General features: G+C 38.6%; 1 protein-coding gene across 3 annotated transcripts in view; it reads right to left on the bottom strand.

The window, feature by feature from the left end:
• Window positions 1-2,710: 2,710 nt before the first annotated feature.
• The window catches only part of LOC113396738 (uncharacterized), a 72,556-nt gene continuing 47,894 nt past the window's right edge, over window positions 2,711-27,372 (bottom strand). Inside the window, exons 2-31 of one of the 3 annotated variants that reach the window (XM_064219524.1) lie at window positions 24,916-25,217; window positions 23,811-23,891; window positions 22,105-22,332; window positions 21,175-21,335; window positions 20,608-20,702; window positions 20,369-20,435; window positions 19,781-19,836; window positions 19,058-19,187; window positions 18,329-18,459; window positions 17,709-17,802; window positions 17,472-17,592; window positions 17,077-17,172; window positions 16,794-16,899; window positions 16,249-16,347; window positions 15,831-15,931; window positions 15,327-15,404; window positions 14,990-15,053; window positions 13,899-13,990; window positions 13,245-13,739; window positions 12,847-12,955; window positions 11,144-11,220; window positions 9,973-10,078; window positions 9,310-9,373; window positions 8,207-8,306; window positions 7,396-7,542; window positions 6,620-6,936; window positions 6,262-6,347; window positions 4,638-4,744; window positions 3,981-4,029; window positions 2,711-3,254 (exon numbers count right to left, since the gene is read on the bottom strand). In XM_064219524.1, the coding sequence (XP_064075594.1) occupies window positions 3,202-3,254; window positions 3,981-4,029; window positions 4,638-4,744; window positions 6,262-6,347; window positions 6,620-6,936; window positions 7,396-7,542; window positions 8,207-8,306; window positions 9,310-9,373; window positions 9,973-10,078; window positions 11,144-11,220; window positions 12,847-12,955; window positions 13,245-13,739; window positions 13,899-13,990; window positions 14,990-15,053; window positions 15,327-15,404; window positions 15,831-15,931; window positions 16,249-16,347; window positions 16,794-16,899; window positions 17,077-17,172; window positions 17,472-17,592; window positions 17,709-17,802; window positions 18,329-18,459; window positions 19,058-19,187; window positions 19,781-19,836; window positions 20,369-20,435; window positions 20,608-20,702; window positions 21,175-21,335; window positions 22,105-22,332; window positions 23,811-23,879 (3,498 nt within the window). In that variant the 5' untranslated portion in view covers window positions 23,880-23,891; window positions 24,916-25,217 and the 3' untranslated portion in view covers window positions 2,711-3,201. Of the gene's footprint in view, window positions 3,255-3,980; window positions 4,030-4,637; window positions 4,745-6,261; window positions 6,348-6,619; window positions 6,937-7,395; window positions 7,543-8,206; window positions 8,307-9,309; window positions 9,374-9,972; window positions 10,079-11,143; window positions 11,221-12,846; window positions 12,956-13,244; window positions 13,740-13,898; window positions 13,991-14,989; window positions 15,060-15,326; window positions 15,405-15,830; window positions 15,932-16,248; window positions 16,348-16,793; window positions 16,900-17,076; window positions 17,173-17,471; window positions 17,593-17,708; window positions 17,803-18,328; window positions 18,460-19,057; window positions 19,188-19,780; window positions 19,837-20,368; window positions 20,436-20,607; window positions 20,703-21,174; window positions 21,336-22,104; window positions 22,333-23,810; window positions 23,892-24,915; window positions 25,218-27,372 lie in introns of all 3 variants that reach the window. The other 2 variants (XM_026634790.2, XM_026634791.2) reach the window with 2 other exon arrangements.

Consider the following 27,372-nt stretch of genomic DNA (forward strand, 5'->3'; position numbering starts at 1 on the left):
TTAAAATATACACTCAATCACCATACATAATACTCGAACACTTTAAAAAACATTTTAAAAACATTTTCAAATTATTCACAGTTATTTAAAAGACTACAAAATTGAACCACTATCATTACTGAAATTAAAAAAAAAAATACAACTGTATAAAAAACGATGTAATATTAATAAAGCGTACGACAGTTCTATATCATTATAATTATCTTAAATGTAATATTGTTTCACGTTCATCTGTTCTGCAGCACTGTGTCCACTTGTTGGAAACCGATCATAAAAGAAGTTACATTAGATAGTCGACTTAACTGTACACGCTGGGACACTGTGTTGAAATTTTATTTTTGTGCTATTCCAAAGTCCGTTTGTGAAATTGTTTTATAATATTGGCGAAATTTATGCGGACTATAGACAAAGAGAAATACAAATTTAGAAAATCTATAGAAGATTACTTAATCAATGAGGAGCTCCTACAGGACAAGTTCAGATAATATCCCTTTCATAGTTTTGATACGTATCAAATTATCGGTAAAGGAGTAATGACTCATATTGACAGATAATACCTACCTAATGAAGGGGGCTCCCTAGATGGACAACGTAGTCTGGATATGTTTTAACATGAGCTGTTATGTATATTTGATTTTTACCATAGTCCAAGTAACTGTGACGAAAGGTGGGAATCGCTTCTCTAGAAGGAAACAAAAGAGTACGCGATCAACACAAACCGCCCCCCCCCATTTCGTAGAAACCGGACGAGTGCTATGTCTCCCGTACACTTTCTTATCAGTATTTACTTCGTATCTAACGGGGAATAATCTATTCATTCCCTATGTCTATAGTCAAGGCCGTTGAATGAAAAATATTCATTCATACCTTCAAAAAAGCACCTTTTATATGGCAACACTAGATGTACGACGTATTAACTTTTATGAATAAAAAAATTATGTTTTATTTTCACCTCTATGTTCCATTCAAGAGTCATACTGAGAAAAAAAAACAAATTAACTGCTAGTGTTGCTATTATTAAATAATAAAAACATAATTATACAACACTATGAGACATTTATTAAATAATTTGTAGGTCTTAAAAACAAACTAAGGCATTAAAACAAATTATCACTGTCAAACACATTATGAATTTAATTAAATAAAATTTATAATTTAAAATCAACTTCATGAAATTTTTAGGAGCAAAAAAATAAACTTAGCAACTAAATACATTTTTATAGTCAAAGTACATTTCTTATAAAGTCAAAAGTCAAAGTCAACTCTTATTGAAATAAATTCACCGGAGGCCACTCGATTACTGTATCAAGCTATTTGGATGGTCAGCCAGTGCAATAACCCAAGATATATAACAGTTTAGTATAATTTTTTTTTAAATATAATAAATAGAATTTCATTAATCCTTTATGAAGTAATTTTTACTTTTGACAGTGCTTGAAGTTCTTGAAGTTTAAGGCGATTACTAACCACTAACGAGACTATTTGCACTTGAATGAAAAGAAAAACCATATTTATAATATATTAAATAATATTTGATAAACAAATCAGTAGTCACCCCATAAACATCAACACAGATATTACGAATATATAAAACTGTGTCATAATGACGATATTTTTATTTAATTAACGGCCTAATAGAAGTTGTTTAGCTGGTGTTGAATACTGCTTCCCTCTCTCTCTTACTGCATTGATTTGATATACGAAAAAAGAAGACAGCACCATTCCATTAACCACCTCTTCAACTACATTACATTTTGAAAGAAATGTTCTTTGACTGCAAATGCTTATATGAAAATTAAATGTCGTTTAGATATATAATCTGTGTTCAATATATAATATATATTAGTTATTAAACGGACATGTAAATGTTTATATGTATATCTGTGTACAGTTAGTGTAAGAACCTAAAGCAATTATTTAAACCTAAGTTGGTTTATTATAAAAAAAAAAAATGACTAGTACGCTTTCGTGAGATCTATCGTGTATGTGAAGCTTTTTCCCGTAGGCTGAACACAGACAGAGCGTTTGGAACGTCGCGTTTAAAACGCCGCGTTTGTAATGTCACTTAAACTTCGCTAATGTGACCAAGCTTAGGTGATATAACTGTTGAGCATGGGTTCTAAATAATATTGTGCTAGGTGGTGTATGATAATCCTTTTATAAATTTACCTGCCCGCAGTGGTCATGTGGTGACTCTAAGCCTTCACAGTTGAGGTGAGGTGAGGCGGCGTTTGTCCAGCAGTGGCATTTTGTCGGACTGTTAACTTTACTTTTTATATACGATGTCAAAACTAAAGGTTTTATTTTGTCGTTTTATTGTCATGGTATAACTTTTACCATTATGTAACTATACAGAGTATAAAACTCGTTTCCCGCCGTCTGTACGTATATATCTTTTAAGCGGATTTCTTCAATCAATAGTGCGATTCTAGAGGAAGGTTTATATGTTTAATAATTGCATATACATATATATATACATATATATATATATATATATATATATATATATATATATATATATATATATATATATTTGTTCTTTAGTCTGAAAGTTTTATTCGTGTGTAGTCGGACCGGTGAGCAAGTACATCGGTTTCAGTTATTTAACATTTTCATAAGAGAACAATTAAATTCTCAGAGGGATTGAAACTTTCATATAAAAACAGATAAAGTTTCGAGGAAATTTAAATGAAACCTTCTCAGCATAGTAATTCTCATTTTAATTATTTATGTAATAATCACTTTCGTTCTAAACGCTCAGTTTGAATTCGCCCTTATCATGACACTGTGTCGTTTAGAATATGCTATGCGTCAAAATATATAAAAAAAAATATTTTGTATCTTTTTTTTTTGTTCACTATTGTAATAAGTTTTTATATATTTTTCGAAATGAATATAGTTTAATTCTGACGCAATTTAATGTTTTACTATGTGTGTGCGTATTTAAAATGGCATGTCCCGATTACTGACGAAATAATAATAATAATCTTATTTGATAGAAAATATATTACGGAAAATATAATCACGAGAAAAATATATGATTTTTTTTTTTTAAGAATCAACAAAATTTTTTTTTATCATATTTTAAAATGGTAACATTACTTTTTAAATGACAACACCGAGTTACAGATAATATATTCTCTATCAAAGGAGTGTAGGATATGTTTGTGGGTAAACTATTGTATGTATGTGTTCGTTCGCTTAACGTCTACCGTTCCTGGAATCTGGATGTGGTCTACGCGGTTGATTAAACGCTGAAAAAAAAAAAAAAAACTTTAATTATTTAATAAAGTTTTTAAAGTTTTAAAAACTATATGATATGCTTATAGCCTTTTTCAACCATAAGAGGAGTACAGTCGAATGAACATAATCGATACTGAATCGATGCGATATAATTGGTCATTAAGGGTATTTATTATTGACTCCGAGAAATGGCGCTTTGAATAACGGTGCTGAACGGAACTTCGGAAGTAAAATTATATTAAGTATAAGGATATAACATCTTAGCTCCCAAGGTTACACCGACAAAGCGCCACCGCTGTATATAACATGTCATATCCTTTGTGCACAGGCACAGACCAACTACAGAGTCAAACTGGCTCACTCACCTTTCAAACCGGAACACAAGATTACACGCATTGTGTTTAAAGATCTATTCACTCACGCGCCCGCATCTTGCATGAGCGTGAGTTACGTGATGAGTGACGTGATGTACTTAAAATGCGTGCGACGACTATGAGTACAGACAGCAAAAAAATTAAAAGTCAACTCAACGTGGAGGGACGATCCTTCGTGAGTGAATAGATTTATACCGAGCGTATATAACATTACAATGTTAAGAACGTCTGTGTGTCTGACAACCTTGTCATTTTACAACATCTTAAAACAAATTAATTTATGCTATAGTAACCAGACAAATAAACAATATATATATTTTTTTGCAAACTATCGTTAATCTAAGTTACATATAAATATATTACCAGGAGGGAAGGGTCCCGGCGACCGCCTGCACCAAGTTCCCGGCGACATCTATAAACAAACATTGTTCTTAAGCTGGTGGACACCAATAAATAATAATTTATGGAGGACCGACATATAGATCACCTAATGGGAAGTGGTCCTCTCCGATATTGACACTGTAAAATTTGACCTTGGGAACTGAGATGTTATGCCTGTAGGTTATGTATCGTCGTTCGGACTGATCGCGAACACGGCCGATCTCTAGGATGACCACACAACTATGCAGGACATGTTATACTCCACAAGTGTCTGTGCAAACACAGGTGCACTCTCTATTCCCTCAGTCCCATAATCCGATGGGACGGCAAGCCGGACGCGATCGGAAAGAGTTGAGGTACAGGCCAACGGTTCTACGTGCTTTCCGGGGCTTGAACGTACACACTTACTGCTGATAGACTTTGAGCTGTTACTGAGAATCTCTCGATAGAAAAACCCAGTAGCCTTTTATCGACCCGACCAGGGGTTCGAACTCGGGTCATCGGGGTATTTTTTTTTAAATGAATAGTAGCAATGGTCCAATTTTGTTAAGGTATTACTAATATTCCTATTCACACCGCCTTTCGAGCTCATCACTTATGTTAGGAGCGGGCTCGGCAACGGCCCCGGTTGGCGCTGACCTGTCGCACGAGGCAGGCGCGCGGGTCGCGGCGCTCGTCGCGCTCGTGGCGGCGCGGCCGGAAGTCGGGGCGCTCCGGCCGCGGCTCGAAGCGCCGGGGCTCGTGGTCTGCGGGGAGGGGCGTTGTGACATATGTTCTACGTCTACTTAGTATTGTTGAGTTTCGGTTTTGAGGGCGAGTGAGCACGTTAACTTTTGGCACAAAACATCGTAGTCCTCAGGGTTGGTGGCGTATTCTTGATATGCGCGATGATGTTATAGGTAGGCGGACGGGCAGATAGGCCATCTGATGGTAAGTGGTCACCATCACCCGTAGACATTGGTGCCGTACGAAATGTTAACCATTCCTTATATCAGACCTATGCACCACCAATCTTGACAACCACGACGTTACGTCCCTGTGCATTCTGTATGTAATTACAAATGCTTACACGCTCTTCAAACCGAAACGCAACGATACCAAATATTACTATTTGACGATAAAATATCCCCCGAATGGTTGTACCTACCCAGGCGGGTTTACACGAAACGTTCCCACCAAGTAAAATTACAATTCAAATAATCGTACATCACATATGATATTTTTGACTGTTCCAACTGAACTCACAATCAAATAACTATTATATAACATAACATAATCAGCCTGTAAATTTCGCACTGCTGGGCTAAGGCCTCCTCTCCCGTCGAGGAGAAGGTATGGAGCATATTCCACCACGCTACTCCAATGCGGGTCGGTGGAATACACATGTGGCAGAATTTCGTTGAAATTAGACACATGCAGGTTTCCTCACGATGTTTTCCTTCACCGCCGAGCACGAGGTGAATTATAAACACAAATTAAGCACATGTAAATTCAGTGGTGCCTGCCTGGGTTTGAACCCGAAATCAACGGTTAAGATGCACGCGTTCTAACCACTGGGCCATCTCGGCTCAACTATTATATAAGAATTATTATTTAAGATAACATATATATAACAGTATATGTACTTCGTTACTGTTTTTCGAACGATATTTACTTTCGACGAAATATTCCCACACGAAGTCAGGACAGGAACTATACAGGTTATTGGTGATTCGACATGATTAAATTTCCGCCTCGAATATTTATATTCGGACCGACAATTATTGTTTTAATATTGATAAACAACCAGTGTTTAATCGTCTTTATGAATCAGAAGAATAAATTAAATTCCAATTGATACTTTTTTTTTTTAAATCAATTTTTAAAGTGGCTCTTTGCCTTATTTAAGGAAAAGTCTAAAAAACGTAATAACTCAAAAATTATTGAAAATAGTCATCCTTATCACATGTTAAAGGGAACACGTCGAATTAAATAAATAAATAAATATCGGACAACATCACATACATTACTCTGATCCCAATGTAAGTAGCTAAAGCACTTGTGTTATGGAGAATCAGAAGTAACGACGGCACCACAAACACCCAGAGCCGAGACAACATAGAAAACTAACGAACTTTTTTTACACCGACTCGGCCGGGAATCGAACCCGGGACCTCGGAGTGCCGTACCCACGAAAACCGGTGTACACACCACTCGACCACGGAGGTCGTCAAATTATTTATACCGACAACCCTTTACAGCGTAACTGCGTAAATGTACTTACAGTTGTTTTTAACTTGCAAATTCCGTATAGAGTTGACTATGGCTTGAGCCGCTGTGGTCAGACGGGTATCCTCGTTTGGAGGCCTTCTGGAAATCGAACAAAACAAACTATTTATTTAATATTAGATGTGAACCCGCCTTCGATTGGGCTGAGTCGCTCCTTGTTACTACAACTATATGCCAGTGAGAGTCGCGTCAAAATCGGTCCAGCCGTTCCAGAGATTAACCGGTACAGACAGACAGACATACAAAAATAGTAAACAATTTTAAAATGACGTGACATATGCATTTAGTAAGAAGCGGTTATTTTAATATTATACAAACAGACACTCAAATTTTATTCTATGTACAGAACTCACCCCATAACCCTCCCGTTGTAGTGCACGGGGTAGCTCCCGAGGATCCCGCTGCCGCTGTTCCGCCGCCTCCACTCGTTCCTGCCCCTGTCCCTGGTGTTCAGCTGCGCCATCTGCTCCTTTATCTGCTGTATCTTGAGCGCGATGTCGTTCTGCCGTTCCTCCTTCTTCATGTCCTCGTACTTCTTCTCCTCGCCGAAGAGTATCTGCGGTCGAGACGGGTTGCGTTTCGGTCGGGGGAAGCTGTTCCGTCGTATCTCGTTCTGCTTGTCCATTATAGGGTACACCGGCTGGACGAATGGGTACTGCTGGGGTAAGACCTGCGATTTTTGTTTTTTTTTTATGGTATAGGTTGGCGGACGAGCGTATGGGCCACCTGATGGTAAGTGGTCACCACCGCCCATAGGCAAAGGCGCTGTAAGAAATATTAACCATTCCTCACATCGCCAACCACCATGTAAGCTTAATAGTCGGAGGTTTCCGGGTGTCTGCCTAAGTCTAACCCAATGGAGGTTTGAGTGGAGCAGACGACCGAGCGAAGAAGTCAAATAATAAACAACGCTGACCTCCCCTCACATGGGGAACGTTGACGAGCATTTGTTAAAACAAAATATACAAAGCAAGAGTCATTAGTATATACATTGCAGTAACATAGATGATTAGATACATACTAAATATAATTAATAACATTGTCCTTCTCACACACCATAACGACTGAAAGAGACGGATGATATGACACTACACATATGTTATAATTGAGGTAAATGTTAATATGTTACCTGCGGGTATACGATGTTGTAAGGTTGGTACACGTTGGGGTAGACCAGCGGGTACAGATCGTGCAGCATCACTTTCGGCGCGGCCGGAGCGTTCATCGGCACGGGGGGCTGGATGCTCTGCCATTGGAGTGGCACCTGTTCCTGGTACTGGCAGAGAAGATAACACTTCTATCAAAATCATCATTATATCAAATACAGAAGCGTTAAACTTTATTATGGATTGTTAAAAATCTGACATCGTTTAGGATAAAATAGATCACGGAGAAAGTTTTAAAAGACAGTTAGCGGGACTTTGTTGTATGAAACAACGACCTTGAAATGTTTCTTTCACTCCCAATTCGTGAATAATGTTCAAACAAACTCGATTGTCCAAATAAACACACTAAGACCCCATTGTAGGGTATTGTTAATACTCCCATTTACACCTCAAAGTAAGCTTGAATTAAGCTTAATTGGAGGGCTTTAAGACTTGCGCTAGGAGTGGAGCTTCGCATAGATAATCGGATAGGTATGGAACAAAACAAATTTTAAATCAAAAATACTTTAGTCCGTATGCTTTCACGAGCACTTTTGGATCGACATCTAATAAGAATTTATGTCATTAATCATAAACGTATAAAACAAAACTGTGTTTTTTAATGTTGTCAACATTCGTCGACATACTAATTTAAAATTATTAAGAATTTTGGGAAATTCTGTATATATATATTCTTCTCAGGTCCGAGGCGTTAAATTCCGAACCGGTGCTAGATTTTTGACTTTGACTCTGACATGTATATACTACTATATAAACATGGTTGAGGTAACTTACCGGATATGGTTGTATGGGGGGCTGGATTAGGACATTCGGTATCGAATACGGTGGTACCATTCCGGGCTGCACATCAACTTGACCGTACGACACATTGAACCTGTAAAGCGAATACATAAAAATTAAAATAATATACATTATTGTATAAAAAAATAATTAAACTATATATATACAATTAAAATATATTTGAATCTTTATTTATAATTGAACAATTTAATTTTACTTTTCGATATAATACATCGTGTAGTAATACACTAATACGGACATTTTTAACTTTGCCGTTTCATAGATTCAAATCAATTGTATAAAATACATCGGTAATGAAGGCATATTATTCGATACAAGATTATATAGATGATTAAAAAGCGTGGAGTTAACGCTCGTTGACTTCCAGGCAGGAGACATGACATACATATATAACTGTATTTAACTAACATGACTGTATTTTTAGACGTTGAAAAAGGGTAACTACTGAGTTTCTTGCCGGTCCATCTCGGTAGAATCTACATTCCGAACCGGTGGTAGCTTCACTTTAAATAGTTTGTTAAATGACGATTCAAAAGTGCTTGTAAAAGCCTACTCGAATAAAGTATATTTTGATTTTATATTCTACCAATTATTAATATTGAGTATTATTGTGTTCTGGTTTGAAGGGTGAGTGAGCCAGTGTAACTACAGGCACAAGGGATGTAACATCTTAGTTCCCAAGGTTGGTGGCGCACTGGTGATGTAAGGGATGGTTCATATTTCTTACAGCGCCATTGTCTCTGGGCGGTGGTGACCACTTACCATCAGGTGGCCCGTTTGCTCGTCCGCCTACCGATATCATATGTTGTTTATTTGTTTCTACTATAACCGTGGTTGGAATATACCTAACTGTAAATCATGCCATTTTTTTCATGCAATCAAGCGAAAAGTCCGCCTGTAAGCAAGTTGTCATCTTCCCTCAATGTGCATACACTGATAGGCACTCACCACTGGGAGAGCAATCGCTGTGGTCGATAACGTTACCCAGAGTAACGCCGGCGTAAAATACGTATGTAACATTACCCACGAGGTCCGCAACGCGTGCGACTAGTCTACAGAGTGAGAGGGAGCCGTACCCGCCGGGCGCCTCGCACGCGCCGCACGCCGCGCCCGCCTCCGCCGCGAACGGGTACGACGGGTCTGCAACACCACGCCCGTTACGCACGCACGCACGCACGCACACGCACGCACACGCACGCACACACGCACACACACACGCCTACCGCTCTACTGGCTAACTACTGCAGGCTAAGGTATATGGTATATTTACTAAAATGTAAGAAAATCAACGGGGCAGATCAAATTATAACCGTTAGTAGGTTTAAAGACTTTAAAGAGGACTTTGAATAGATCAGTTCTCGGTTCGTTTCGTGCTTCGATGGCGAAATCAATTAAAGGTATCATTTTTGTACTGATTATAATATTCATTGTATTATCGGGCATGTCATCCTATTAGATCATAAGAATGAGTGCACAGGGTGCACAGAGTGCACCTGTGTTCGTGCACAGTCGAACACTTTGCGTACATTATACCATATAGTTTAACATGAAGTTTCAAAAGTGCTTTCATGAGCCTGCTTGATTAAATAATTTTATTTTTATCAAACTTTGAGCTACAAATCAATTCTTGATGGGAAATTAGATAACCCATTGCTCAAAAACTATCATGTTGTATAATCAAACAGATTAACCACTAGACCAATGGTGGCTGTGGTCGTACAATAAAATTCGATTCTCACCGATCCTAAACGTATTTTCGTTGTGAGGGGACGACGTCAACTGTTTCTGCTCCTCGGGCTGCTGGACTAGCGGTTGGTACATTTGGGTCGGTTGCAGAGTTTGATCCTGGAAACAGACACAGATACAAAATTAACACTTACAAGTCCATTTCAATAAATTACTTTTATCGCAGTTACAGCGATATCACACGACGACCTCCGTGGTCGAGTTGCGTGTACACCGGTTTTCATGGGTACGCCACTCCGAGGTCTCGGGTTCGATTCCCGGCCGAGTCGATGTAGAAAAAGTTCATTAGTTTTCTATGTTGTCTTGGCTCTGGGTGTTTGTGGTACCGTCGTTACTTCTGATTTTCCATAACACGAGTGCTTTAGCTACTTACATTGGGATCAGAGTGATGTATGTGATGTTGTCCAATATTTATTTATAATATTTATTATATTACACTTGACTGGCGCAAAAAGTTGTTCGACTATTTTAATCTTACACGTTTAAATCAAAATAAATAATTCTTTTCAACGGCATACGAACTACCTTGGTTCCGTGAACTGACAAGAGTAAATAAAAATGCGTGCAGTCTATTCGAATCGAAGAAGGAATAAAGATAAACAAACCTTAGATTCAAGCATTCGATGCTCAGCTATATTGAGCACCACTAACAGTTGATTAATATATATTTATTCACAATACAACACTATTAAACTTAACCACATACTTATACACATTTTAATTTAACTTTCAAAGTTTCGAGAACACGTTCAAGAAGCCATATTCTCGCAGATCATTCAAGCTCGACCAAAGATATCGCGTCGATTCGATGTCAAATGTTGTTTATTTCGCTTTCGTCCTCGAAATTGGATTTGAACCACTATAGTTGGAGACAAAAGCCCCAAGATAACAGTTTTGTGCAATCCCTTCCGGTATCACACAATAAATATCAATCTTATCATACATAAAATATATTAAATTTATATATCATATTTTTATTAATAAATTGCACTCATGCGCAGTCAAGCTGGTTTAAAATATTCCCTATCGTGTCCCGAGGTCTTGGTCACTACAAGTCTTGTCCAAAGTATTGCCGTAACTGAGCAATTCTTTGTCGACCTTTTGTAATAAAAATGGCATATTTTAATTTAAGCTCAGCGAAGTTCGGACTATACACAAACTTACGATCCGACAGGCGTTGATGAAGGGATACGCGTTGTGCTGCACGCCCGGGTACATCATGTTGGTGAGAGACATCGGGCCTGGAACCAACAACGAGTGTGTCAGCCTGCGAATGTCACAGTTCTGGTCAGAGGCCTCCTCTCCCTTTGAGAAAAAAGTTTTGGAGCTAATTCCACCACGCTGCGCCTATGCGGGTCGATGGATATATATGAATTATCATAAAACATATGAATACAGATTAATTATATCCACAAATTAAGCACATCAAGTGGTGCTTACCTGGGTTTGAACCTACAACCATCGGTTAGGATGTTTGCGCTCTTATCACTGGGCCACCTCGGCACACCAACAACAAGCAAGGATTTATTGACAAATTTATAAAATTGCTAGGATACACTTTTAATACATTTTTGGAAGTCAGATCAGTCAATAAATTATAACGTGTTCTGTGTCCTCACGGATGTTTTCGACCACAGTTGTCCTTAACGGCGCCTCGCTGATCGCACAGGACGCACATTACAGTCCAAGCGAATGCGCGCAACGATATGTGTGCGTACTCACTCTCACGATTCGACGAGACCGCGATCGAACTCGTCCATAGAGTTCAGACGCAGGACCAATTCAATTCGTCCGCTTAACGAAGCACGCTAGTGTTAGTTACACCAATTTAGATTTCGGGCCAATACGTAGTACGTGGGGCTAGTTTTGGATACGGATTTATTTCGGACTAGCTGCGCCCGCGACTTCGTGCGCGTTGTTTAAATTCAAGTTATTTGGATATTGTAGCGTGATTTACTCCTTATTACATCCGCTATCTGCCAGTGAAAGTCCCGTCGAAATCTGTCCAGCCGTTCCAGAGATTAGCCGGAACAGACAGACAGACAGACAAAAATTGACATGACATATGCATTTAGTAAAAATGGGTTACTTTAATATTACAGACAGACACTCCAATTTTATTATACGTATAAATTGTCCGATTGTTTCGGATAGTTTAAGTTACGAATAACAGAAAAGATTTAATCTTAAAACAGAACTATTTTATCAGTTGATTATCATTTGGTATTTAATATAATTTAAAAAAAAAACAAAAAGCATAAAAAAATCTAGCTTAGCTAATCTCGTTTAGAATAACACTATCACTAATATTATATATGCGAAAGGGACTCTGTCTGTCTGTCTGTTGATCTTTTACGACCAAATCGCTGAACTAAATTTGATGAGATTTGGTATGAAGCAGGCATGAACTACAAGGAAAGACCCCACAACCAATCCTTACTTATGGGACGATAGCTGCACATAAAAAATCGGTTTTGGTCTCACATTGAAGAGCTCCAGCCGTAGACGTGCAGAAAAATAAAGAGGATTCTTGATTGCAATTTAATAAATTGTTAAAATTTAACAAATAATTAATTTTAGAGAGCGGAAAATAGGTACTGGCCGGTTAGATCGCGGGGCTAAACCTATAAGAAAAAATAAATAAACAACGCAAACAAAATTAAAGTAAATTATTTGACATGAAACAAATTCATTTAAATAAAGTCTCATCATTTTGGCGCCAAATATATATCAGTGACTTGCAGTTTACAATGGAATCAAAACAAAACCCGTGTCATAGGTTTCGAAATTCCTAAAAAAATCACACAAGAAACCAGTAATTATTATTAAAAGTAATTAATGTTCGTATCGCAAGGAATGCAACTCACGCATATTGGGATCCGTTATCGGGATGGGAGCGACCTTCGTCTGCATCATGTTCTGCATGTCCGCGACTTCCTGTTGATGGTAGTTGACCATCGTTTGGGGGGAGATTATCTGGGGATAATTAAATTAATCTCAAACTTTATTTTCATATCCCACTTTTGGGCAAGGGTCACCTCTAGATTTTTGTAATGATGGTTTAGAGCTTATTCAATTTCGACGCTTTCAGGTTTCCTCACGGTGTAAAACTTCACTGCCGAGCACGAAATTCGAAACACAAGATCCCGGAATCTTCAGTTAAGCTTGAGTTTTCTTATCACTGGGTCGTCACGGTTCTATTATAAGGGCATTTTTATACTAAATAACCGAAAAAAAACAAATTACTGTATAGTAATAACCTCACCTCTTCGTTCCTGAACCCCTGTATATAGTTATGTTGCTGGTATATTTCCTCTTGAGACATTTTCATTACCCTCTGATTTTGAATATCGAACTGCCTTTCGTAACTTCGCTGATGATCAAACGCCTGCCTCTGATTGGCTAATTCAAAAGCTCTCTGATTTGCTTGATCGAATGCTCTTTGGTGATCGTACGCCACTGGCCTGTGATTGGCTGGGGATTCGAACCGCGGATTTGGAGGTGTATGATTGGTTGTTTCGTATTTCGGTGGTTCTAAAATTTTCTGAGGTTCCTTTTGAACTTGAGGTTCGTATTTCTTATTAACTTGCTCGAATGTTCTCTGATTTGCAGTTTCGTATTTTTCATGTTTCGGACTGGCTTCGTATGTTTTCTCCGGTTCGACCTTAGGTTCGGGTGTAACCGGTTTCGTCCGGTTTTCGTAACGGTTCTTTAATGGGCTAGTTGGATTCGAGGCAGCTTTCTGTTTTTGGGGTGATCCCTAAAAAAAGCACGTCACAATTCATCCACACAACCTTTGTAAGGTTTAATATCTTAAAATGAATTATTGTAAGTGAGTTAATATCTACATAAAAGTAGGCAAAGACGAAGAAAAAGTGTTCAAATTCATAAACGTTTTCTGTCAAAGAGTGTCACTGACCTTTTCGCTCGGGGATAGCTGAGGTGGTTCCGTTTGGCGACGGTCGCAGTAGCATTTCGTGCGACAGTCATCGGCCTGACACTCGCAGTCTCCTTAGACATAGATATAAAACGACGTAAGAGACAAACCGAAACTTTAACAAACAGCGATCTTAATGTAACCACTTAAGAAGTTATGTCTGATGTTACATTATTTTACAATACATTAACGAAGAAATCATCATTTATAGATACGAAAAATAGAAAGGGATACAAAATTAAACCCTGTGAAACACCACATGGTATAAAAAACCAAACCCCGCTTAAATCTTAAAAACTGCGCAACGAATTTTAACGAGATTTTCGTCAATAAACAGAGTCTGAATGTTATAGCATTTTTTTTTTATTATCGTTCTTTAATCTAAAAGATTCAAGATAGATTCTTATTAGACCCGTGTGAATCCGGAACGGTCTCGCTAGTGCAACTGTACGAGTCAGGCAGCGCGTACAGTGCTATGCATCGTCGCATAAGCATTTTGACATTATTGCATCAGCTCGTGTGCGGCGAGCAATCACACCGCGCGCGCTCATATCATTATATCATATAGTTGTTAATTACTTACAATCAATCTATCCATCAATATATCAATCAATATATCAATCAATCTATCAATCAATATATCAATCAATATATCAATCAATATATCAATCAATATATCAATCAATATATCAATCAATATATCAATCAATATATCAATCAATCTATCAATCAATATATCAATCAATCTATCAATCAATATATCAATCAATCTATCAATCAGTCTATCAATCAATATATCAATCAATCTATCAATCAATATATCAATCAATCTATCAATCAATCTATCAATCAATATATCAATCAATATATCAATCAATCTATCAATCAATATATCAATCAATCTATCAATCAATATATCAATCAATCTATCTATCAATCAATATATCAATCAATATATCAATAAATATATCAATCAATACCATATATCAGAGACGTTCATTCCGCTCTACAATCAACTATCACTATAAGGTCGCACGGACCGCACAGCGTTACATAATGTGAACTATATTTACCGCTGTCTATAAACGAGTGTTGCTTTTCGAGTTTCCCGCGTCTCTTCTCATTCTTCGTGTCGATCTGAAACTACGTGTTTAATAAAAAAAAAAACGTTTAACTTTTTTTTAAATCTCATTTAAATATCATAGTGTCATTTTATCATACGTAACTGTATATTGATTTTGAGTCTTTCGACATCAGATTTAATAAAATTTCATATATGTAATTTAAAACCCAAGTGCGACAGAGCGCGCGATACGCTCCGTCCTGCTCCAGCGTTTTAACACACCGCAAACTACTCTAACAATATAGTAAGCATCGTTTCGTATATTCCGTAATAAACGGTCACCTCACCTCTCCCTGTATCGCGGGCGGGTTCTGCGGGTCGAAGTGGTAGAGGCTGCCGTCGGGGTTGGTGAGCGGTCGGCCCGTCTGCAACAAGCGTTCGCTTTGAAACAGAGTACTTGTCGACTTTTAGTCAGGATATATTATACAAACATAATTGGATTTCAATGACATAACCTCGTGTTTATAATGTTCAAAAATACTAACTACAGAGTTTCCTGCAGATTCTTCTCGGTAGAATCTACATTCCGAACCGGCGGTAGCTTTAAAATTCTGCATAATTACGATTCAAAAGTGCTCGTAAAAGTTTAATTGAATAAAGTAAATTGTGGTTTTAATCGTTATAAAAATTTCGCGCCAAAAACGTAAACCAAATCTTTTTCTAAATATATTACGGTACAAGGCACCGATGTATTAGGCGGTAGGACTACATCTGCTGGAAGGGTAGATAGTTCTAGAAGGTTCTAGACTGCAGGTAATTGTGTACTGGTTAAGCAAGTGTTTAGATGCTACCTGTGGGTGGATAACGAGCGCTCCCGGCGGAACAGCTGACATGTCGGTGACCGCCCACACGAGAGTCGCGCCTTCGATGTTCGGCTCGGGACTCGCGCCGCCTGGTGACAATTCGATATTATAAATAATTTTCTAGATAATGAAAAATGGTCACTCTTAAATATTATTAAAAAAATCTCGTAAGTCCTCAATATAAAGATAAAAACATTATTTTTAAGTTTAATTTAATTTGTTAGAGAATTTATATTAAGATTATAATTAAAAAAAAAAAAATCGGTCGATCAACTCGTTTATACACATGTACAATCAAACGCAACACTAGACACGTAACAACGATCACGAGTACACACACGCACACCGATACGCACGCACGCACATGGGGGGGGGGGGCGGATAGGAAATTACAAGGCTATCTCACCGGTGGGCGAGGGGGTGACGGAGTCCGAGCTGCGCAGACTCAGGGTCTTGTATCCCGAGCTGGAGGGGGACAGGCGCCAGCTGCTGCTCGCCAAGTCGCCTGCACAACATATTCTAATTTGGGAGCGCCGCCAGCGAGCGGCATATATTACTATAGCCACTGATCAGGTTTTTAAGCGTCTAATGGTGCGTTTTTACCGATACAAGGCAGGCAGACTAGCAAATGAGCCACCCGGTGGTAAGTGACGGTATAAGTTTACCATCGCTTTATAAGATGTTACGTCCCATGTGCCTGTGGTTACACTAGGATGAGCGTAGAGTACACTCAGACGGTACCACACGGACGAGCTATCGGCCCTACCACAACCACCAAGTCAAGTTTTGCAGCTGTTTGTAATTCTACAGAACGACATCAACAATTACACAATGATTTTGCCAACAACTCAAGGTTAAGTATTTTTAAGAGTCTCGTGGACAACACAACTGGTACCTAAACATATTCGATACTCTTGAGGACTATAAACAGACGTGGAGGTGAGTCGCTACCTTGCCGGCTGAGCAGACGAGGTTGCTCCGCCGCGTACCCGCCGAAGCTGTGCGACTTGGAGACCGGCCCGCGAGCCTGCGCCCCGCGACCCTCCAGGGACTGCACCTGCGGACGTTACCACATGAAACGCTATCCACTGCTTTCGTATTTGACGGAGATATAAGAGATACCATTTATTTTTCTAATATTAATTCATTATTTTATAACTGTATGTATTTTATATCGCAATACAAATTTAAATTAGTTCACGGGATGAACTGTTTGTACGCAGCTAAGACGTACCTTCAGTAATCTACTCCTAGGTGGCTCGGGAGCGAGGAGCTTCACCGGAGCGCCCGCCAGCCACGCCCACTGGGACTCGTCGCGGGAGCAATTATCCTGAGAGGAGGATTATAAATTATGCAGTCATTAACACGTTACACAAATAGAATTTACTTAGGTTACATGATTTAGATAGTGACAATGATGTTCTTCATGTCTCGGAGGAGAGGACAGTAGCCCATGCGAGACATACTTTAGGCCACGAAAACAGTTCTACTCTGGTTTCCTGTACACTACTAATTCGACGGAACGACGCTCGCGACGAGTTGAGGCGAGAGGCGAATCGTGCTCGTAATATGTGCGTGCGTGTGTGCGTGTGCGTGCGTGCGTGCGTGTGCGTGCGTGCGTGCGCGTACCGAGCTGAAGATGCGGCGGCGCACGCGCTCGTAGTCCCGCTCGCGCTGCTCCAGCGACTTGCTGCGGCCCGCCACCGCCGCCGGCGCCGCGCTGCTGCCGCCGTCGCGCTTCAGGATCGACCTGCGCCCACACTCTGTTAGTTCGCGGGGGCTCCGGGCAGTGGCGGCGGGGGATTCGAGAGAGATTAGTCTATTACGTTAGATAAAAAGTGACTCGTAATCTGGAAATGCACGTACTTGGCGAGCGTGTCGGGGCGCGGCGGGGAGCGCGGGAAGGCGGCGGAGCACCACTCGCGGAAGCTGGTGCACGGGATGCGGCCGCCGCTCGTGCCTGGAGACACACCACGTCACGTCGTCACACGACTCACCGCCACCGTGACACGTCTCCACTTAAAATACAGCCGACGTGTCACGGTGGCTAGAACATGTCAATCTAAATTTGGTGATAAAAAAACAATCAGTAACGAATACTGCCGTATTGCATTTAATTCTGGCGTACGTGAATCCACTCTCAAACTTGAAATGTGGTGGAATGAGCTCCAAACAGTCTGCTTAAAATGAAAATACGTCATTGTCCACCGGTGGGACATTTACAGGATTTTGATTGTCCAATCGATCAATAAAAAAATTCTTAATACTTCGAATTTTAAAGTAATTAGTTTGTGATGTAAACTACCAATCATCCACCAGGGCTCCGGGTCAGCGGTGAGTAAGTATCGTACATACGTATATTATATTCTAACTAATTATAACCTCAAAAGCAATTCGTCCACACGCGATCGCTTTCTGAAATCCTACCAAAGAAGATTCCTTATCGGTAACCGTAACCGTATAGTTAGTAGATGACGCAGCCTCACCGCTCTTGGAGACGAGCACGGAGTTCTTGTTGGAGTGGTCGAGGTGGTGCGCGAGCTGGAACAGCGCGGCGCAGCGGTGCACCAGCATGCGCCCGTACGACGTCATCACCGGGAAGCGCACGATGCAGCGCCTGCGGCGGCGGGGGAGGGGGGGTGTTATGGGGGGGTTTGGCTACTCAAATCGATCTTGCGAAAACTTTTCATTTCATCACATAACAGAGGTGTAATATCAACATCAACATATATACAAAAATATATTATCGCCACAATTGTCGGTGTCTCCAGGGTTCTATACTAGGACTTGTTCTATTCCTCTGTCTTATAAATGACTTTATTGTTGTACTTAATATTAATACAATCAGATTAAAAAATTAAATAGTGAAGGTACGTCATGGTCTAAGGAGTGATCGATACTTTTTTCTTTTAATGAACCAGATTAAAAAAAAATGTTTTATTTAAATTTACTTGATGATTTGAAATTTAATTTACAGGGCTGTGCAACCCCGGTTAGTTAGGTTAGGCCCGGTGTAACTACAGACACGAGGGACGTAATTACGCAGTTCCCAAGACTTATTATGGTTTATTATATATTATGGTTATTATCCATTACAGCGCCAATGTCTATGGGCAATGTTGACCGCATGCCATTAGAAAGCCGATTATCCAGACCACCTATCTAAACCAAATTTTTTAATATCCACAAGTTTGTTTATAAACGAAATATCTTACCCGTTGTCGTTGACTAACGCATGCAACTCTTTCTCAATCTTGAGTAACGTCATGCGATCCCGTGGATTCTTGTTCAGGGTTTCCTTAATGAAGCTGACCAGTTCGGGACCAGTTGGTTCTGCTTTATCATCTATAAAATTATCATAGCTAGAGTTAAACTGTGATCATAGACATCAACACAATTAGTCTGTGTTAGTTACCGCTGGATATAGACCACTTCTAGTCATTTTCCTGATGTAATTACTAAAACTAAGCTGAGGACTTGTCTCAAGTCTTCCAAGACGCGGTCTCCACGCAAGAGTTATACACAGGTCTGTGATGTGACCGATGAACTGCCACACCAGCCTCCAACTCTCCAGGCTGTGACGGTTTATATAATTTTTGATGCGATACTGTTCTGAGTGACCTTGAATCACTGAACCAGTCTCGGCCTCATGCGTTATAACAGAAAGGATGTATTCATTAACAGAAATAAGTCTCTTAATATATGTTTGGTGGGGTTTGTGTAAAAAAAAACCTATATTAAGCGTCACTTTCGTATCAATATACAGCTCATATAACATATAGACAATATATGACTATGAAATCATGACAAATATACTACAGATGACATCATCTGTGACCGTAATTATATTGCAGTATTATAATAATTGACATACTTTCGGTACAAGGATTTCTGAGAAAATCTTTAGCAGAAAAATTAAAAAAAAAAAAAACCCTTACCATATTCGTTACCGCAATGCGGTATACTTATTGGTGGCTCTTTGCGTTCGGGACACCTGCAAGGGAAAATTTGCTTTAACCATAGACAGTCTCTCAACGGTCCAGAGCAAAGGACAAATGATTTCATAGTGATATCTCATGTGATATTCAACCATTGCACTGATCAACACGACGCTATAGGCTCCAAACCCTCCTTGAGGAAGGAAGAGGGACTTGCCCAGCAGTGGGATATTTACAGAGATTTTACTTGGTGGTAGGGCTTTGTGCAAGCCCGTCTGGGTAGGTACCACCCACTCATCTGATAGTCTACCGCCAAATAACAGTACTCTGTATTGTTGTGTTCCGGTTAGAAGGGTGAGTGAGCCAGTGTAATCACAGGCACAAGGGACATAACATCTTAGTTCCCAAGGTTGGTGGCGCATAGGTGATGTAAGGAATGGTTAATATTTCTTACAGCGCCTTTGCCTATGGGCGGTGGTGACCACTTACCATCAGGTGACCCATATGCTCGTCCGCCAACCAATGCCATAAAAAAAGAGTCACAAAACATAGCACAGATATTTTTATCGGTAAATAATGAAAATATACCTGCAATAAAACGCCTGATCGTCGACGTCGAAGCTTCCAGACTTCCTGGCACCGTCACCATTTGGACCTATAGGATGTTTTTATCAGTCTCAACTACAGTATACACATACATAATCATTTTATAAAGTGTGACAGAGACAGCAAAACAAACCATTCAATAAATTAGAATCGTCCAAAAAACTGAAATTCACCCGTTTTTTTGGACCGAAATACAAATATATGCTATCTCTCTCTCTCACCGGCATGCTCCGTGTCCGAACAGTCGGGGCAATCGTCTGAGCAGACGATGCCGGAATCTTGCTTCGTCGGACAAGCGTGCTTCTGACGTCGTCCTCTGCGAAGAGTTAAATAAATTCTATTTAAGTATCATCAGACGGCTATCTCCTCTGGCAGAGAAGGATAGACAATTCCTTACTTAAACTGAAACTTTGAAATCGAATACAGTATTCTAAACTAAAACTAAACTAAACTAAAAAAAAAACACTTTTTTTATATAAATATCAAAAACTCGGGTACCGAGGCATCGCTCGCGTTTTAGAGGTCGATTGTCAGGTGTTGGACATAAAAAAGTAGGCTGTCGTGTTTACCCGAATATTTATAATCAGTTTACCTGTCTTCTATAAAGGCATCTTCTAAAAAGGCACGATCTATCTGCGACCTTATCAGATCTTAATATATAATAAAATGTTCTATACATATATGATAGAATTTTAATTAAACTGTATAGTCAATACTTTAAGAACAAGGTTGATTCTCTTTGCGAGATCTTTGGTGATTCCTCCATTGTAATACCGTGAGATATTAACCTGCAATGCGGGCACGCACATGTCCCACACACGCAGGCGACGCGCGGGTTGTACGAGAGCAGGTCACGCGAGGAGTCCGAGTGGTGCCTGTGTCCGAGCCAGCGGCGCGTGCGCAACCTCTGCTCGCTTTCACCTTCCGCTTCCCACGCTCCTGACGTTATCTAAGAGACGAAAGCTCTGATCACACTTCACAAAGTGGAATATTAACATAGCATTATCTCAAAATGGTTCGTTCAAAAATCAACCTTTTCGAATATCTGTAATAGAATTTTAACGTTTTAAAAAAAAAAAGGAATAACAGTAATTAAACAGCCCATGTTTTCAATAAATTACTAATATTCGTTTCTTCTGAAAAAAATAATCTAAGGGGTCAAGATCGAGTGGGGTGACCGGCATTGTTTGCGGCCAGTTTTTAGACCGTTAAACTGTCTAGGATCAAATTGACTGTATACAATATTTAATGGCCAATAGGCGCCGTGGAGCTTTTAGACCAAATCCCACTGGATCGAATTCCTTCAATATAACTATCAATATAACTATTACTTGATAGTAGGACTTTGTGCAAGCCCGTCTGGGTAGGTACCACCCACTCATCAGATATTCTACCGCCAAACAGCAGTACTCAGCATTGTTTTATTCCGGTTTGAAGGGTGAGTGAGCCAGTGTAACTACAGGCACAAGGGACGTAACATCTTACTTCCCAAGGTTGGTGGCGCATTGGTGATGTAAGGAATGTTTAATATTTCTTACAACGCCATTGTCTATGGGCGGTGGTGACCATCAGGTGGCCCATTTGCTCGTCCGTCACCGATATCATAAAAGAAAAACCTCTCCGTGTGTTGTGTGGTCAGTTTAGTAACAAAGTACTGTGACGGTGTGTCTGCGTGTGTGTGTGTTTACTTGCGTATAGGAGATAAGATCTCATCTTACCTGTATTTCAACTGGCTGTTGCTTCCCATCACATATTCTATCGCTATCGACAACACTGCACATATCGCTGTGACTAGAACCGTCACTATCCCTCTCGCTCGCACACGTAACGTTGTCAGCTATATCGTTGTTCCTGTCTTTGTCATTCATGTAGGGGGAGACGGTACGAGGCGGAGATGTGGATTCGCGTATCGCTTGACTGCGGACCAGTTGTTTCGATTTGAAGCTCTGGAATACAAGTGACAAGCGTTCCATTAATTGAGAACATCTGAACGTCTGGATGCCCTGAGGCGAGAGAGATGTGGTTAGTTATTGCTTTTTATAAATTTATATATTTTTAAGAATATAATTCCTGTCGGTCAGGTTTAGTTTAAAATTTATTTACATTTTGTATTGGTAACTTTTAAAATGGAAATACTAAGTTATAATATTACTATAATTTGTCTATATCTAGATATCGAAACAAATTAAAATTCTCTTGTGGAGATGTTGATGACATGAAAAAATTGGAGAGTCGTTCTGCGATTTTTGGAAAACTTATGAATCAACAAGTATCTTATTTTAAATCAAACAACAAAAGATCTTTAAAAACACAGCTGAATTTTAAGCTCGATATATGTAAATAGTTGATATGACGTTTAGCTCCCGGAATAGAAGAGACCCACGCTCAAACAATGTACCGTAAGAGCAGACATCACCAGCATTTAGGCCCTTATCAATGAGTATAGTGGAAAACCAAACCATACCCAAAAGCGTTTCCAAAAAAGAATTATCATTGGGTAAGCCGTAAAAGTGTGTCCATTATTATTTTGGAGTATCCTTTCCTGTAACACTGCACCGATGCCAGGTAACCCAGTAGTTGCGTCAGCGCAATATAAGGCCAAGTGAATAATAGGCTATTTGACTGGCCTTTAAAATCCATTTTATATTATTTAGTAGAGTAATGAAGCCAGTAAAAGTTGTTTTTTTTTTTAATTCTGGTTAATATTTGCTGAAAAATATCAAATTAAAAATTCCATATTTAAATATGGAATAGCGAAAACGCTACTTTGACAATATGTCGCTGCAATGGGGACAGTGACGTCACTTGCCTGTATTGTAATCTGTGGCAAATATAATCCACATACAGTAAGTAAACGAGGTTAACAAGCAAGTGACATCATCATAAGCCCGACCAATCACGAGCGTTTCGTGTCACGTGACAAATATTTAAAAAAATGAAAATGAAAATGAAAAATAGTTTATTCTTTATCAAGTTGTACATAGCAAATAAAGGTTGGGACTCTCTAGTGAGTATAATATAATACTCGTGACAGAAGGGCCCGCTCTTCCATAACGTACAATTCTGTCCATGTTCTTAAAAAGTGTAAACAATATCTTACTATATACTAAAACTCACAATCAGTAGGTAAACTAACATTATATCAAAATAAATTTTACTTTTGTGTGTGTGTGTGATTTAAAAAAATGCATTTTTATTTATGAATTTTTGAATAAATTAATTATTATTTTCAACTTTCGTTATTAAATAACTATTTTTAAACTCATAATATATATCGATTACAATAATTGACACTTTATTTTTCGCATTGTCAAATAGCCTATTGTAATACTTAAATTTTCATGGCACTTATGGCCTTTTACACTATAATCTTACTTTGATTGTTATGGAAAAATAAATAAATTAGGTATTTAAATATATTTACTCTGTTTCTACCCAGCTGGCTGCCATCCTCGGAGCCTGGACAGCCCTTATCTAACTCGGCTTGCTCCATCACAGTACCACACTAAAATGTATAAAAATATCATTTTTATATCATAATAACTATATTATACAAAATGAGTATCTTTTGCACAAGGAATAAGTTTATAGACTAGGATTTAGATGTTTTAAACAAAAAGTACGTGCGTACAAGTTCAGAGGTACATGTATAAACCAATATGCGGAGAGTCATTACAATTAAACTTTTAACCCTTTGTAAGTACAATGAGTCAAAGAAAAAAAAGTACGTGCGAGTAAAAATTATAACATACATTGTAAAGAATAAGATAAAATTAACTCAAAACTTATTCAATCAAAATGAGTTCATGTAATATATCTAAACCTTAACTATTTTACTTGTTTTAAATACTTTCTGCCTTTATTTTTTAAATTTAATTTAAATTATCATTTGTTTTTATTAATCTCAAGTGGAGACTTGATTGGTGTAAGTTTTTTTTTTATCACTAAAGAGTTTTGTTATAGCTATTTGTTTTCTAAATAAATAAATATGTTTATAAAAGCTTCACTTGGTGGTAACTCTTTGTGCAAGCGTATCTTGGTAGGTACCAACCCATCAGATATTCTACCGATAAAAAGCATAGCTTGTCATCAAAGGGAGAGGAGGCCTTAGTCCAGCAGTGGGAAATTTACAGGCTGTTAATGTTGTTATGTTGTGTTCCGGTTTGAAGAGTGACATAACGTCTTAGCTACCAAGGTTGGTGGGGCATTGGCGATGTAAGGAATGTTTAATATTTCTTACAGCACTTTGTCTATGGGCGGTATTTTTTAATCGCAATTTCAATGCAATTCAATAAGAATTCACTTCGTTTCTCACTCGTGAAATGTTGACAACCGACTTTCGGTGTTACAACATTTTGATACATGTATCTATATATTTCATTATTAAAATGTCGAATATCACATTCGTACATTTCACACTCGTGTTCTGCGGTGACTTTCGAGTTTCTGTTAGCACAAGCCCGAAATTTTAAATATAACTTATTAATTTGATCTTAAAAATAATAATACGGAACCAAAATAAAACTCACCTCACAGACAACGTAAAATCTTCGAAATAACAGTTTTACAATTAAACATCTACACTAAAAATGTTATATACAAAATTGGACCAATAAAGATCTAGAAGGCAACTATATAGAAAAGTCCAGATTAGTTAAAGCTTAGTCCCGTTTGAGTTCTTATTGTGTTAAGCTCGTTCCTATTTTTTAATTTAAGGTTCTTTATCGTGTCAGTTCCGATTGGACGGTATGTCGGTCGCATTTTGTTCTATGACTCCGTTGTGGGGGTGAACTTTATGCGGTGTTTCTTAACTATCGCTGAACCCATTTATCTGTAACAAAATAGACGAAGATTAGAAACATTTTCGACCAAGTGTTTAAAACATAAAACTGAAAATTTCTTGGTGGTAGGGCTTTGTGCAAATCCGTCTGGGTAGATACCACTCACTCATCAGATATTCTACAGCCAAACAACAGTACTCAGTATTGTTGTGTTCCGGTTTGAAGTGTGAGTGAGCCAGTGCAACTACAGGCACAAGGGACGTAACATCTTAGTTCCCGAGATTGGTAGCGCATTGGTGATGTAAGGAATGGTTAACATTTCTTACAGCGCCATTGTTTATGGGCGGTAGTGACCACTTACTATCAGGTGACCAATTTGCTTGTCCGCCTACCGATATCATTAAAAAAAAAAGAAAAGGTGCAACTACTAAGAGTCTTGTCGGTACTTCTCGGTAGAATCTACATTCTTAACAGGTGGTAGCTTTATATTAATCTTATACGCTCTATAACGCGTGTATCCACGAACTTATAATAGAGAAACGTACTGAAATAAGCCCCAAACATTTGAGATGTCAAAGAGAAACACACTTTAGCTCAGCAATGGGACATTTATTTTGACTTTAATTCAAATTAAATTAATCCGTTTACAAATACAGAACCCTAAAAATTCCGTTTCACGAAACGTCAGAGCGAACGAAGTCGCCCCGTACCTTGACTACAAGGCTCTCGGGGCTCAGGAAGCAACATTTTATGCTTACCAAGGCCCATCTGTGTGTAGACATTGTTATACGATACGGCACGACGTAAGTTTTAACGTAGAGAAAACGTCTGTTTTCTGCATTCCATAACATAAACGAATATTACAATATGATTTAACTTTTTATGATATTTGGAAATTAACTCTTATTGGATGGGATTTTAAATCTAATTCTCTTAAACATTAGGGATTATTTTCAATAAACAATATTTTCAACTATGAAATTTACTTTTACATAACTGATCTTACCTTAGACTACATACTCAAATAAAATTAAACAATTATGTTTTATTACTCTAACTTAAACTGAGTTTCTTGCCGGTCATTCTCGGTAGAATCTGCTTTACGAAACCATGATAGATTTACATTTTATTCAATACTGTAATCTACCTAAATAAATAATATTTTGATATTGATTTTGATTTTGAAGGCGCACACAACAGCAATAGGTATATTTCTTACAGCGTTAGAGTCTATCATAAACCATCACGATTTACTCGTCTACCTTCTAGCTACGTATAAAAATCATACAACGGATCCGAACCCCGAACGTCCCTGACCTAGTACCGCTGTCAAGTTCAGAGCTACGCCTATGCGTCACTGACTCACCGGCAATCTTACAGTAATCGCGTTTAACCGACGGTTAATTTACAATCGGACTGGTTGGAATATTGAATATCACTGACAAGTTACGGTTTCTTTTCTTAATGTAATAAGGTTAAGTGGTAACCACCGCCAATAGACAATGGCGCTGTAAGAAATATTAACCGCTCCTTACTTCACCAATGCGCCACCAACCTTGGAAACTAAGATGTTGACCCTTGTGCCTGTAGTTACTGGCTCACTTTCTACCTTTACAACTACCAACAATTTTCTAACTTTAAAATCTCTACGGAAGTTTTTTTTTCACACAGAATCACACTCATCTCCAGGATTATTTTTCATTTGGCAATCACAACAAATTTTACTTTATAGTAGGACTTTTACATAATATGCTACCGGCAAACAGAAATATTTAAAATAGTTTTCAGTTTAGGGGTATCATAACATCCTAATTCCCTAGTTGGTGACGCATTGAATGAGCAGGAGGCTCACCCGATGGAAAGTGACTACCACCGCCCATGGACATCTGCAACACCGGGGGGCTTGCAGGTTCGTTGTCGGCCTTTAAGGAATGAGTACGCTCTTTTCTTGAAGGTTCCCAAGTCGTATATGTGCAGTGGCGACCACTTACCATCAGGTACATTTGCAAATTAAAAAAAAAAACAGCAATGTAACAATGTTAATAACCCTGTTAAGTTTTTTTTTTGGTTATTATTTTCATTTTAATGTTTAAAAATAAAAAGTCTCTTGTGCCTTTAGTTTCACCGGCTCACATACCCTTCAAACCGGAACACAACAATACTGCATACTGCTGTTTGGCGGTAGAATATCTAATGAGTGGGTGG

The sequence above is a fragment of the Vanessa tameamea genome, chromosome 28, assembly GCF_037043105.1.
Source record: "Vanessa tameamea isolate UH-Manoa-2023 chromosome 28, ilVanTame1 primary haplotype, whole genome shotgun sequence".
Classification (NCBI taxonomy): domain Eukaryota; kingdom Metazoa; phylum Arthropoda; class Insecta; order Lepidoptera; family Nymphalidae; genus Vanessa; species Vanessa tameamea.